Consider the following 14,965-nt stretch of genomic DNA (forward strand, 5'->3'; position numbering starts at 1 on the left):
TTGCTATTATATTAGATAGGATTTTGAGTACACATGTGTTAGTTTTTGTGTCACTGATCATTGCACGTGTACACACAAAAAATTCTTAACTTTTTAATGTAGGACAAAGAGTAATTAAAAAAATAAAAGGAAAGTAGAAATTTCAAATCGGAGAAAAACTTAAATTTTCATGATATAATTTTCAACATGCATCATAAGAGTGAAAATTGTGCCAAGTAAAATGATGTGCCATGTTGAATTCCCTCAGCTCGGGGCAGTTCCGGTGATGGTTTGAGGCTGTTCTCCGCCCGTATGGGGGTGTACGGTCGTAATTGGGGAGCAGTGGTGCACTTAAAATGTCACTTGTAACATACCCTCTGAAATGACAAATTCAAATGGGGGGCAAACATTTTCCATTTTCTTCATGAAAAGGCAATAGGGAAAAAGGTGCAAGCATCATCATTCGTAATCCCTGAATCATCATGGAAGGAAGATTCATATACAGAAGACTTAAATGGTTTGGAAAAGTCTACACGTTATTGCAGTACAGTTAAAAGATCATCCAGTTCAAAACAAAAGTTTATTGCTCTTCGATTTGACTCTCTTTGTTTATTATCCAACGGTCGTCTTCACGTCATGCTTTTCTATCAATGATGTCATTCATGGAAGATGCCCCTACGAGCCGGCCAAAGGGTCTAAAGTAAAGCCGCAAAGCCTCGTGTTAATCGAACCCGTGGGTTAATTACTCTAATTATGTAGTTGGTTGATGGCAACAGATAAGCTTAAGCTGTACACCAGCGGAAATATATGTGCCTTTGAAGATCATCATCTTCTAGGTAATCAATGGCTATTTTGATTTTTTTCATAATTCTTCGGTGTATTCATTCTTCAAATTCTTTGCTTAGTGTTAGTCGCCTTGGTTTGCTCTGGTGAGGTTAGGTCAGATCATGATTCAATAAGGTATGAGTGAGCGCTTGTGATTTCTCACCGTCTAAGCCAGTCCTGTCATTGATTTTTAACAAAAAAGTACTATTATGATCATGCTGGTCATAGTTGGTCGCCTCCTGTTACTCTTTTTGCCTAAACATTGCTGATAATGGTTGATGTGATTAGATATTTGTGCCGATGAACTTACTATTATTACATCAAGGTGTTTATAGTAATTATTATTATATTTTTTTTGAAATGAGCGTGATAAATGGGTGACAATAAACTTAAATTGAAATTGCATTTTTTTCTTCCTTTCTTTCTTTTGGCTGAGATAAATTGTTACTTTGTCATTACAAAATTTCAAGGAACATGCTTTGGGTATAATCCAAACAAAACAAACATCACTCTCCTATGTTTGAAATGAAATTTGAAACATTGAATTTTATTTAAATAAATAATACCCAACCTCAATATTCGTGAAATGATGCCGGACCCGGACCCGGAAATCCACGGATTAGGATTTGAAACGTGGCACCAAGCACAGCGTACATCATCACAACGCGATGATGACGTTATGCACTGGAATAAACAAGTCCTTGGAGCAGAAGCAAGTTACCATGTCGTGTGGGTCTCATTTTGCCGCCGAAGATATCCCTTTTGACCTTCCTAAACAAATCTGAAATCTCTCTCTCTCCACCCCTATAAATAGCTTCAAATATCATGCTCTGTTTCTTATATTTCGAGCACTCTGTATCTGAAGTTGACGCTTTTATACAAAGAAAAAAAATGCCTGGAAGTGATCAAAATTGCGATGTTCTCAAAGAACCACGTCTTGTGGAGAGGAAGTTCTTGGCCAGGCCACAGCATGAAGGAGCTGGCGCCATTGTTAGGAGGAGCATAGGACGGTAAGAGAGTGATCACTGATCATACTGACGTACGTGAGTGAAGCTTTGAGCAATTTGAGCTAATGGGATATATATATATATATACTTCTGGTTTTTGCAGGTTTGAGCTGAGATACTTTGATCCTTTTCTTGCCCTGGATGAATTCTCAGGTGGGTTGTCTCTGTTTTCCCCTGTTTCTTCATGAAATGTAATGGGTCGCCTGTCTATATGCATATATATAGTTTCGTTTTGACAAGATTTTGTTATTTTGAATGTTGCAGTTACTGCTCCTGCTGGATTTCCTGATCATCCACACAGAGGTTTGATTATTGGCCTTTTTGTTTTTTTTTTTCTCTCACTTTTGTGAATTAACTCTGCCTGTTGAAATTAAAATAGGACGATTCTCATCATTGATTCTTCTTTTTCCTCTGAGCAGGGTTTGAGACAGTGACATACATGTTGCAGGTATCTCCCTTTTTTATAATTGTGCGCATGCGATCACCACTACTTTTCTTTTCATATATGGTACATAAAAAAAAGAAACAAATAAATACCCACCACAAAGTTGGTCAAGATTTTACATTAAAATGGTCGGAACACTCGGTTATTATATAAATCATGAGATAGATAAAGAGAAGAAAAAAAAAATGTATTTCCAACCATCTTCAACCATTTTCATGGGACAAAGTTTTCATCAAAGCTGGACAAATTTCCTCCATTTCAGTCTACTAAACTGACATGCATCAAAATACTCGTTATTATCAAAAAGTAAAAATCGCATATATTTTAGATATAAGTCAGTTTACGAGGCTGAATTGAAGAAATTCTTCCAATCTAATTTAGAAGACGGGATGGGTGTTGGAATCCAATCTAATAGCAGCTGGCTGGCAATGTATCTGTAATAGGTCAGCTAATGAGACCCAACACATGCGCTATCCTAATCACACAACTGTACAGGGTTGACCTGACCTTTGTTGCGGAGTCGGGACCATGTAGTTGGCAGGAAATATGTTAAAACAGACAAGAAAGACAAAGCATGAGTAGTGACAACTATTTTTTCTTTTTGTTTTTCAGTGGGTCTTTAATTAATTAATTAATTAAAACTTGTAGTTTTAGAGGTGGGTTGCACTTGCCTTAATTGAAAACAATTGTTTGAGTCATCAGGGATCGGTCGCACATGAAGATTTTGAAGGGCATAAGGGGACAATAGGAGCCGGTGACTTGCAGTGGATGACTGCAGGAAGAGGGATTGTCCACTCAGAAATGCCTGCCGCCCAGGGAACTCAAAAGGGCTTACAGTTGTGGATCAACCTCTCCTCCAAGCATAAAATGTAAGTAATTGACCCCCCCTTGACACACATATATGACATATGTTTGATGTCACTATGTTGTAATTCTAAAGCACAATGGTATTCATGTGCTGTCAATGAAAAAGTCATACAGAGATCGCCAACAATCTGCACAATAAATATGAGAGAGCTAAGAATACTAGCAGCAAACTCTCTTGTTGTTTTCTAACTAAACTTGGATAGAACTTTAGCTAGCTTTATTCTTATTTTATTAAAAAATAAAAAATAAAGGCTTTGTCTTTCCTCTAGCATTAGTTCGAAAAAATATTTAAATGATATAGAAAAATGATAAGAAAAGCTATGGTGAGGTTTATTTGAATAGAGAAGTAAAAAGTATATTAGTTCCTTAAATTTAAAGAAAAATCTAAGGGAAGCTGTTGCCATGCTTGGACAGGTGGGCATTATACTAACTCTGAGTAGCAAGTTGTTGAGAATCGGTATCCGAAAAAGTCAGAATAGTTTTAAAATTTTCTAAGGAGAATATGCAGTTGTCACATACCACAGCGATCATTGGTCATCATGGAACCTTTTCCAAAGTTGCTTTTGAAATTTGAATGAACCACCATATGGACCATATTGCGTGTGTGCATACCAGCCAGAAATGGCCAACCTGAACACGGTGCCTTTATACTCATATCCCATTATGAAGAAGTGGACTTCTGTCATGATAGATACTAGCTTTGAACTTCTGTCATATAAGTTTATAACCACCCTTGGGAATTAATGACCCTTTTTCCGTTACTATAACATCTTGAAGGTCCTTTCATGGCTTTCAAAGTCCAAACTTTGCTTGATTTTTTGCTAAAAGAAATGAACACAAGTACTATATATAACAGTCGGCTTGTGTTGTTTTTTTGGGGAATTTAGAGGTACCCAATTGTCCAAAACTTCATCTGATTGAGTTCTGTTTTTGGTCTGATCACAGGATTGAACCAAGGTACCAAGAAGTGCCGAGTAAAAACATTGCTGAAGCTGTCGAAGATGGGATCAAGGTTAGAGTTATAGCCGGCGAGGCCTTGGGAACAAAATCACCAATCTACACAAGAACCCCAACAATGTACTTGGACTTCACCCTCAAACCAGGAAATCACCTGCAGCAACCAGTCCCAACATCATGGAATGCGTTTGTGTATGTGTTGGAGGGCGAAGGCGTGTTTGGAAATCTGAAATCTTCGGCTGCCTCAGCCCACCACCTTCTTCTTCTGGGAACAGGGGATGGCTTGGAGGCGTGGAACAACTCCTCCAAACCCCTCAGATTCATTTTAGTTGGGGGTGAACCGTTGGGAGAGCCACTGGTGCAGTATGGTCCCTTTGTGATGAACACCCAGGAAGAGATCGACAAAACCATTGATGACTTTGAGAATTGCGTCAATGGATTTGAGAAAGCAAGGCATTGGAGATCAGAAAGCGCGCTCAGTCTTGAAATGTAGCTCTAAATTGCCTTCTTTGGAATTTCTTGGTAGATTCCATATGGAGTAGTAAGGAAATAAAATGTTGTTTCTCAAAATTTGTATAAGAAAATTTTATCACCACCAATCCACCATTTTTTTTGATAAACCAATCCACCATTTTGATGACCTTATCAAATACCCTTTTTAGTCTTTGATATTTAGCCCAGGTTTCTTTGGAGTTTATTGGCCGGTGTTAAAAAGTATTAATTAAATGATTAAATTCACTATTTTTTATTTGTTTAAGTTTAATTTTAGGATAAATAGTAGATTGACATGCACAATATCATAGTAAGCTTTGAATTTCACCTGCTATCTCAATTAAATATTACACATTTTGGACCTTAATTATTAAAAGAAAGTTTGAGTCTATGCGTGAGAAAAATATTATAATATTAATTAAAGTGTTAAATTCGCTATTTTCTATCCGTTTAACTTTTTAGAATAAATGAGGGTGTGACACAAAATAAGAAATAAATATATATTTTTTAACAAAATTTGTTTCGGAAAACTTATGATTCGGTTAAGTTATAGTAAATCACAATATATCTCAAAATTTGATCAGAAAAACTCTTTTAAGTTACCACCACTTATTTTGATGTGCTCCTTTCCATTAGATTAAACTCCATGTATAAATGTATGCACGTTTGCTTCCTCCTTTTTTTTTGTTCGTTTTCATCATACCAGATCTCTTTCCACCACATTTTCTCATTTTTATTGAAACAATTTAAATAAGTAACATTGATTTTTTAACAGAATTTGACTTCAGAGATTGATTTGTAATTATAGTTTATCACAACGACTTTCCATGAACTTTTTAAATCATAGAGAGTGATTTGTAATTATGGCATACTCTAGGGATCAATGGTGCAATTATCCCTTAAATATTTTTGAGATTGAAAAAAAATATTTTTTAATGATAGAAAATGATTGGATTGTATAAAAAGTTGTGTGTAATGATTAGTGTTATGAAAATTAATGTTGGTAATAATTGAAATAATCATGACATTTGAATATCGACATTTGAATATTTAAATTCGGGTTTTATTCGGGTTGGACGTGGGTTTTCGAATTTTTGAATAAAACCTAATTAGAATATTAAAAAAATTTCAAACCAAACAGTAATCCTCCAAACTCCCTATTTTTAATATCAACTCCTTCAAACAACTAAAAATTGGAATGGCTCGCCGGACACCCCCTAAACCTCTCCTCCACCCCTTTTTTATATTATACTTACAGTTTTAAGTGACTTTTAAGAATAATTTTTTTTTTTTTTAATTTAAAAAAAAAAAACCCAATTAAAACATACCGATATGAAGCCAGTGAAGCTTCTGAATTACCTGACCCATATCACACGAAAACTAGAGAAAAAAAAATTCACAGCTTAACAAAAAGAGTAAAGAGAGAGAGAGAAAACATGGCCCACTCACCCACTCCCATTATGTGTCAGTTTCCGATTTGCTGAAGCATATATTCTCTCCTTTGACCTTTTTCAATTTCCCATTTGGATCCTCTCCGGTTTTAGTAGTTAGAACATTTTTAGGGATAAAAATGTACTTTCATATTCCATAAAAATGTGAATGTACAGTTTTACCCCTAAAAAATTAAAAATATACTAATTGGAACTCCACGTCTTCAACAAACCACCACCGCAACAACAACAACAACAGCAGACACACGAAAACACAATACAAAAGAAAAGAAATACGATGAAGAACAAGACGAACGTTCTGCTGGCGAAGATCGTCGTCTTCCTCTTCGCACTCAACTCCGTCTCCCTCTGCCTCTACCAGTTTACCTTCAAAAATTCATCGCCCTCCCCCAACCACGGCCTTAACTACCCCAACCGTCGCAACCGTTCCGGCGCCAATCTCAAGCCATGGCCCATCCTCCCTTCCTACCTCCCCTGGTCCCACCACTCCCCCCCGGCCCCACGCTCCTGCGAGGCCTTCTTCGGAAACGGCTTCTCTCGCCGCCTCGACCCTCTCCCCCCCACAAATCCTGACGAGCATCCCAGGGGATGGTTCAGGTGCTGGCACAGCGAGACCCTGCAGAGCTCCATTTGTGAGGGTGGGTCGGTCCGGATGGTCCCCGAGAGGATCAAGGTGTCCAGGGGAGGGGAGGGGTTGGGGGAGGTGATAGGGCGGGGAGAGGAGGAGGAGCTTCCGGAGTTCCAGAACGGGGCGTTCGAGGTCGACGGCGGTGTTGGGTTTCTGGGTCCGCCGCGTGGCCTCGTGGACGGTGAGTTCCTGGACCGGTACGTGCCGGAGGGGCAGATCGTCAAGCACACCATGCGGGATCTGATCCGGTCCGTCCAGGTCGTCGGGCCGGGCGAGTTTCAGTGCCACGAGGTTTGGGGGTTTAGTCAGTGTTTTTTCTTTTGTTTGCTGGCTTTTGGAATTTGAGTTTCTATTCGTGGATTAAAGTTGATTAGCGAGGGCTTTTGATTTCATTTATGGATTTGGTCGCTGATTTGGGAATTAATCATTGGCTGGGTGGGTTTGGGGATAAAGTTTCCATCTTTGAGTGTTGGCGCTGGTTTGGTTAGTTTTGATTTGTCAGTTTTTTTTGGGTATATGGAAGCGTTGATCGTGAAGATTCTGATGGGTTTTTAATGATCTCGTGTTGGATTAAATGCTAATGTTGTTTTAAGAAATTAATGCTTGATTTTCTTCTGGATTGATGTGTAAGTGATGTAATGCGGTTTTGAATACCCAATTGTGAATCATCCAAAAATTGGAAGTTTCCAAAGAAAAAAGACTAAGATTAAGTATGACCTAAATCTACGGCTGTTAAACTTTATGTAGGGCAAATGAATCTAATTATCAAATTTGTTTCTTTTTTTGGTTTTCTCTCTCTCTCTCTCTCTCTCTCTCTCTCTCTTCACTTGCAGTGGGTTGAGGAGCCTACGCTTTTGGTGACGCGCTTTGAGTATGCAAACCTTTTCCACACTATTACAGATTGGTACAGTGCATACGTATCTTCAAGAGTTACTGGGTTGCCTAATCGACCTAAGTTGGTTTTTGTGGATGGCCACTGTATGGTATGTGTGGTCGATTCTGCATAGCTTCTTTCTTTTGTAGTATGTCGGTTTCATTTGTATTGTTTAAGAATACTTGATAATGCTCATACGAATACTTAGTTCTGACTTTTGTCAGCTTGTTATTTGTGGTTGAGTCAGTGGGGGAGTGGAGAATAATAAGAAAGAAAGACAGGAGCTTTAAGTTTTAGTGTTGTACAAATAGGAAGTAGCGAACTTTTGCAGAACGAAGATGATGGAGGTTCTTGAGCAATAAAATTTGATGGAATTCATCTCATGGATTTTAGTGCAGAAATCTTGTATCGGATGGACGGCACTATAAAGTTTTAATTTTGCAAGGCAAAAATAGGACATGGATCCAACTTCTATGGACTTCTCATATGCATATTCTTAGAACGTTAACAGTAGTATAGGTATTTATACCCATGCATGTTTAGAGAAGTATAAATGGTATACATGATGAGTGTGATTAAGTTTGTAAAAGAATTTTCATTAAGCCAGAAATTTACATTTTACTTATAGACCATTATTTGAGTACATTTCTTTATCTATTTATGTTAAACAAGCACATTTAAAGATCCAGTAGATCCCCCCCACCCTCCCCCTTTTTTTTTGCTGTTGTGCAAATTGCTGAGTGTGTGTATATATCTTTTTTTTATGATAAGTAATTGCAATTTTACTGTGTGTGTATATATATGTATTTATATGTATGTAAATATTTAATGCTCAACATCCAGTGAGTATTTGTTTCCTGCCTTCTCCAATGCTCAATCTCAGAACCTGTCAACCATTCTCTTCAAATAAAAAACACAACCTTCTGGACCCGAGTGATTGATGATCGACATTTTGTGGGGTGTCAATGATTACGAGCAATAGGATGCTATAATTATAGATATCACTAAAGGAGAAATGGAAGTGCTAGGATTTTTGAGAAATAATTACGACAAGGGTGCATAATTGTGTACCAGCTAATGTTATTCTTACATTCAACCTTTCTGAAACTGGTGGTTTTTTCCAGCAGGCGGAACAGTTTCCTGTTGAGGGAAGAGAAGCTTATGTTGTTTTCAGTTAGCCTCTTAAACATGAATGATCTTCCATCAATTTGTTGGAAGAGTGTATGCTTATCATTATCTTCTTCTTATAGTTCCAATGGGTGAATTTCGTGTCTGTGTTTTGTGTGAATATTCTGCCATTCTGCTCGTTTTTTTATCCTGTTTTATGTGCTTGGCCATGTTTAATTATCCGAATATCACTGATATCTCTCTTTTGGTGGAAATAATCAGGCACCCTTGGAAGAAACATGGAAAGCATTGTTTTCTAGTCTTCGATATGCTAAAAACTTTAGTGGTCCAGTTTGTTTTCGCCATGCTATTCTTTCACCTTTGGGATATGAGACTGCACTATTTAAAGGGCTTACTCAAGAAATAAATTGTCATGGAGCATCTGCACATGACCTGTGGCAAAACCCTGACAACCAGAAAACTGCTCGATTATCTGAATTTGGGGAAATGATTAGAGCTGCTTTTGGGTTTTCTGTAAATAGACACCATGCTGAAAAGCCAGTCTCAGTCTCAGGTCATAATGTCCTCTTTGTTCGACGTGAAGATTATTTAGCTCATCCTCGTCATGGTGGTAAAGTTGAATCAAGGCTTAGCAACGAAGAAGAAGTGTTTGATTCCTTAAAGGCCTGGGCATCGAACCATAAAGTGTGCAATATAAACCTTGTCAATGGATTGTTTGCACACATGTCCATGAAGGAGCAAGTTCGAGCCATTCAAGATGCTTCAGTTATTATTGGTGCTCATGGTGCAGGTCTGACTCACATAGTATCTGCATTGCCAAAAACTGTGATTCTGGAGATTATTAGCAGCCAATATAGACGGCCACATTTTGCTTTGATAGCCCGGTGGAAAGGGTTGGAATATCATGCAATTCATCTTGACGGATCATATGCCAATCCACCAACTGTCATTGACAAGCTTAGCAGCAGAATGAGGAGCCTGGGATGCTGAAATGTGTTTGGTTTTGGCTGAATTCGATTTATCTTGTTGGAGGTGATAGGAAACATTCTCTGATTCGGTGTCTATTTGAACGCCATCATTCCTGTTTCCTAGAGAAATGATGAAGAGACAGAAAATTGGATTTACTTTCTAATGGTTAGATGCAATCTGTGGTCAACTCAAAAGAGGGCAGTTTTTTTTTTAGTTTTTCCCTTTGCAATTCAAAGCACACTTATCATTGAGAGGTGGCTGGATTATACACTGAAGGTCTGGCACAGTGGTATGTCATCTTCGAAGCCATGATTCTTGTTTCGGTCAATTTTTCCATGCCTTTGGGTAAGAAGCTGATAGGAGTCATAATTTTTCTTGTAAACTAATTCTTTGTTACTGACACGAGTGTCTTCTTGTACAATAGATCGATTCACTACCTAATTTAAATCAGAATTCTTTGAAACAGCAATGGTGTTTACTGCTTCGAATCGAGATGAATATTCTCTGTATTTTTCTAGCAATATTCATCAATTGAGATGTAGTAAAGTGCTTAGCATTTTTGTTATGCTAATTTTACTGTATCACACGATTCAATGGCAATTGATATTGGTCTGCATTTGGCGATGGATTTGACACTTTTTTTTTTTTTTTCTTGGAGTAGGTCGATTGTAACGCCCCCAAACCGCTAAGGGTTAGATTCGTCCATTTTCAAACACCAATCTGCAAAGATTCATAAGCTCTACTAAGTAACCTAGCTAATATGTTGAATTAAGTAAATTACTAGAAAATAATTTTAAAATTCAGAGCTTCAATAAATGCGGAAACGATTATTTCGAAAAGAGTAATAATGTTTAATACAATAATTGAAATGCAAAGGAACTGGATTTATTGTGCAAGTGCACTTATTAAGGTAACAGAAAAATAATATCCTACTGTTAGCCTAGATCTCATCCCAGCCGCCTAGGTCTCTCTGTTTATATCCTGAAAACAAAACAAAATAAGAGGTGAGCGAGAAATGCTCAGTAAGGTAACCCTCAACCATAAAACGGTTGAGTTAACTTCATTTTCTTTAAAACAATTATTAAAACACACTTGAAATCTAAATTTCTAGAATACAAATAATAAATTCAGCATTTTACTTAACACATAAAATTACTGGTTGATAAATAAATTTCTCATATGTAGGGCGCATGTACACTATTACGCCCTGTGTACTAGGGTTGCGCGGTCTACTGCGACCTTAGGCAGGGAAACTGTGGCCACAGGCCCTACCCCGTCAGCTAATTAATTGAAGTGCACTTAGCATGACATAGGGATGGATCCGCTTTCTCTAAGTCCTTGAGCGGTTACGCTTCCATCCAAGCAACGGTACCGAGCTAAAACTCTGAAAATCTTTGTGAATATCTCTGGGGCCAAAATAATAATCTTCTCCACACACGTGCCTCATTTGTAAAAAAAATCTCATCCTCATAAATTATTCTTATTCCTTTGATAACTCTGAAGGCAACGTGTGGGGAGAGTTTTTGCTCTCCTTTTCTCATTAATTTCAAAAAGCTGTAATTTCCCGTCTCGAGAACTAACTAAGCAATTTACTAATAATTAGAAAATTCTTTATAACCAAAGTTTCTCTTAAAACTGTGATTTCGGTTTATACCAACAACTTTTATTTCAAAATTATTTTTAAAACAGTCATTCATGCATTAATATAATTTGAAATACGGAACAAAAACAATTTATTTCAAATATGCTAATAAAATGATAAAGTAATATGACATAAAACAATTTGAGAAGGGGTAGAGGATCCCTTACCTCGATACTGCTACTGAAAAGACTGCTCTGAAATAACAACTACCTGAATTGATAAAACTTAACTATGTCAGCCTTAGGCTAGAATACACCTCCTAAATAGAATTGGATCTAACACATCCCGGCTTCCTGGTCTCTACCTATATCATGATTATATGCGTTTTATTATTATTAGAAATTTATTAAACGATATTTGAGTGCGTGTTTTAGGTTTCATGCAAATTCTTATATTGTATTCATAAAACATGATATTTGTCCACTTTAAAAAAATATGTTCTTAGAAATATTATTAGTTCAAATTAAAATCAGGAGAAAAGATGTTAAAATTAATATACTTTAAAGTAGCTCCATAAAATTACAATAGGAAATTATCAACTACATGTAAGAGGAAGGAAGGAGAGAGACAAAAAAGAAAAGAATTAACAAAATTATCCATCCATTGACTTGCTATCAAGAAAGTAGGAACAAAAGAAAAGAAGAAAATAATCGAGGCTAATCACGATGTGAAAGGCAACGGTAAACAGAGAAAAAAAGAAAAGAAACAAAAGGACATTAATACATGGTGAGATGCTGACATACCTGCAGTGTTTTTGAGGGAGACAAAGGTTACAAAAATTTCTTGAGAGAGAGAGAGAGAGAGAGAGACGGTTGAGAAATTTATGAGGGAATAAGAGAGGCCGATGGCTTTAGATGCAAAGAGGGGGTATTTTAATATACTTAAACTAAAATAATAATAATGGGTAAAATTTCGTAAATGTCCGGAATTTCTATTTAAAATAAATATTGTCTCTTTTATAGATTTTGAGAAAAATATTAAATTGTGATACCGTATTAAAATTCTTTAAATGCAGCTTCTAAAATTTTCCTTTGTCATTTAATTAATCAGTGGTTAATATTTTGAGGAATTAATGAAATTTAAAATTTTGTTCTCTAAAAGAAAAAATTATTGCCCATGGCTAATGAAATTACATAAATCTCCCTAAAAGAATGTAAGAACAGAAAAGGTGGATGAGTACCGGGAGATTTGTTGGAATGCATTATAATTGAGAGTTTGGATTAATAGACTACAAGTTTACAACCCTTGATAAATTCAAATATGTTATGATGCGGTTGATGATCGAAGGGTGGCGTGATCTTGTTGAGGTGCGGATATATCAGATAAGTGAGGATATGAAATTTGAATCCATATCAGTAGTGGACGTGAATGGGTTTGTTTTAGTCTTTTGAAAGCCTTCATCCTGGATTTGTACGTTTTTCGTATATATGCCGGGAAAAGTGCCTCAAAGCTAGTTTTAGAATTTGGTTGCAGTTAAGAATCCTAGAAGTAGTAAGCAGTCCAATCACCATTAGAATTTGCTCCCTGGAAAATTTTCATAATATTGCTTTTCCACTGGCACCGATCAATGGCTCCGGTGTCTTGGTCTGATGACCTCCCAGAGGGCCTGCTTCAGATGATCTTGAGGCAGCCAACAGACGTGGTTAGTCTTTACCACTACCGCGACGTGTGTCGTTCATGGCGGTCGGTTGTCGACAAGCTGTTACAGTCTTCACCTCCGGCTCCACACCTACTTGTCTATGAAAAGCGAATTGACAACACTATAGAACGCGTACGGTTGTTAAATATTTTCACCGGCGACTCGAGCATTTGTGAAATTCCCGAGTTCAAGACTGGTGATGGGCAGCCCTTGTTGCCCACAAGCGTCTACTCCTGCCATGGTTGGCTGCTAATGGATTGCACAGCATGCATGAATCACGCCCATGATATCTGTCTCTACAACCCATTCTCAAGGGCTCGGATTCAGCTCCCTCCGTTCATATTTGACCACTCTCTAGATACCCGGGAAATCAAACTTGTTCTATCAGCTAAACAGACACAGCCAAGTTCAATTGCTTTAGCTATTCGTCAGGGGCAATGTCTTCATGAAAAATTCATGTTTTGGAAACCAGGAGACGAGGAATGGACACCCATTGATAATTCTTGCAAGAAGCGGATGTGGGTTGGTGATATTATAAGCTTCAAGGGTGGATTCTGTGCAATTGACTTCTACGGGAACGTTACGCAATTCGAGTTGAGTCCTGTTCCTCGTGCCACAAAAATTCCAACTCGTAATAAAAATGGCGAGACGCTTCTTTTTGGCTATCTGGTGGAATCGCTATCTGGGGATCTGTTGATGGTTCGTAAAGCTTTGAGCTTCCAGGTTTGCAAATTGGATTGGGAGAGGATGGAGTGGGATGAGATCACGAGCTTGGGTGATGAAGCAATTTTCTTGGCTCGTAATGAATCTGTGTGCATACGAGCTGGTGAATCTACCGTATACAGACCCAATTGCATCTATTTCACAGATGATGCGGTGGCATTGGATATCTTCAAAGACTCAAGGCGCAAAGAGAAATTTGGGGTATACGACATGGCAAATAAAACCCTCCATCGGTTCCCTTACTATTTTCCGTGTCACGTTAGTCTACGCCACCGATGGTTCGCAATGCACTTGTAGCTGTAACTCCTTCAGGGTTTTCAAAAACGAATTGCATTCTAAGTATTTGATTGAAAGCGGCAAAGACAACAGCTATTGTCTTTCGTCTCTGGTGCTTAGGCTGGGCACTTTGAAAGAACTCTGTTATCTTGCTAGTTTAATTATCATCTCCAGTATAGTTTCTTTAAATGCAGCAATTGTCATTTACAAGCTTAGCAGCATAATATGTGAATGTTCAAAACTGTTTGGTCTGAATTCGATTTATGTTGTTGCCTGTAAGTAGGAAGTGACAGGGAACAACTTTCTCAGCTTTCTGCGTCTGTTTGTATGCCAATATGCCATCATTCCTCTTTCTTAGAAAATGAGCCTTATTTGCTTCTGCTACTCTTACAAGATTCTTTTGAAACAGCTATAATGTTTTCTTGCTTTGAACTGAGATGAATCATCCTATGTGCTTTTAGCAGGATGTATCGTGGGTTGGGTTAATGGGTTTTTGCAGCTTGTTCTGTGGGTTTGAAGAAATATACTCTTCCTCTTCTTGGGGAGACAAGCTTAGCAGCATAATGAGGAGCCTGGATGCTGAATTCGATTGTCTTGTTGCTGAGATGAGAAACTAACGAGAAAGATAGATTTGTAGGATTTTCGATGAATTCTAAACCTTCTATCAGTAATTAGATGTGCTCTCAACTGACAAATACAATGTTTGATAATTTACTTGATTGATCTCTTATTCCATAGCAATGCAATACTTAAATAACAAAATACAATGAAAGAGTCCCATGAGAAACTGTCTTCAACGTGGACTATAACTCAACTACTAACATAATTAAATTTATTCTTACTAACACTCACTCTTGACACTAAGAGTCCTACCCACACAACAATATATAATAACACGATAAAACAATTAATGTACTGAACAATTAGGTAAAACAATAAAACACTAATGAACCAAATAACCTAATAGATAATACTTCCTAAAAATCTATCCATCATCCCTTAAAAACAATACCAACAGTGGAGGAAGACCTCACAAGGAGGAAAAAAAAAAGAAAAGAAAAGT

General features: G+C 37.4%; 3 protein-coding genes across 3 annotated transcripts; all 3 read left to right on the plus strand.

The window, feature by feature from the left end:
• The first annotated feature begins 1,635 nt into the window (after positions 1 to 1,635).
• LOC133875706 (pirin-like protein) lies at positions 1,636 to 4,650 on the plus strand. The gene is made up of 6 exons (XM_062313912.1): positions 1,636 to 1,814; positions 1,915 to 1,964; positions 2,076 to 2,114; positions 2,231 to 2,259; positions 2,959 to 3,125; positions 4,069 to 4,650. Exons 1-6 carry the CDS (start codon positions 1,696 to 1,698, stop codon positions 4,571 to 4,573), a joined length of 909 nt encoding a protein of 302 aa, XP_062169896.1. The 5' UTR covers positions 1,636 to 1,695; the 3' UTR covers positions 4,574 to 4,650.
• A 1,604-nt stretch (positions 4,651 to 6,254) lies between these two features.
• Positions 6,255 to 10,086, plus strand: LOC133875311 (beta-1,2-xylosyltransferase). The gene is made up of 3 exons (XM_062313406.1): positions 6,255 to 6,942; positions 7,485 to 7,634; positions 8,915 to 10,086. The coding sequence occupies exons 1-3, from the start codon at positions 6,301 to 6,303 to the stop codon at positions 9,641 to 9,643; spliced, it is 1,521 nt and encodes a 506-aa protein (XP_062169390.1). The 5' UTR covers positions 6,255 to 6,300; the 3' UTR covers positions 9,644 to 10,086.
• Positions 10,087 to 12,453: 2,367 nt separating this feature from the next.
• Positions 12,454 to 14,281, plus strand: LOC133876365 (F-box protein At2g26160-like). The gene has a single exon (XM_062314634.1). The coding sequence runs from the start codon at positions 12,832 to 12,834 to the stop codon at positions 13,921 to 13,923; it is 1,092 nt and encodes a 363-aa protein (XP_062170618.1). The 5' UTR covers positions 12,454 to 12,831; the 3' UTR covers positions 13,924 to 14,281.
• Positions 14,282 to 14,965: the final 684 nt, after the last annotated feature.

This window comes from Alnus glutinosa, chromosome 8 (assembly GCF_958979055.1).
Source record: "Alnus glutinosa chromosome 8, dhAlnGlut1.1, whole genome shotgun sequence".
NCBI classification, from domain to species: domain Eukaryota; kingdom Viridiplantae; phylum Streptophyta; class Magnoliopsida; order Fagales; family Betulaceae; genus Alnus; species Alnus glutinosa.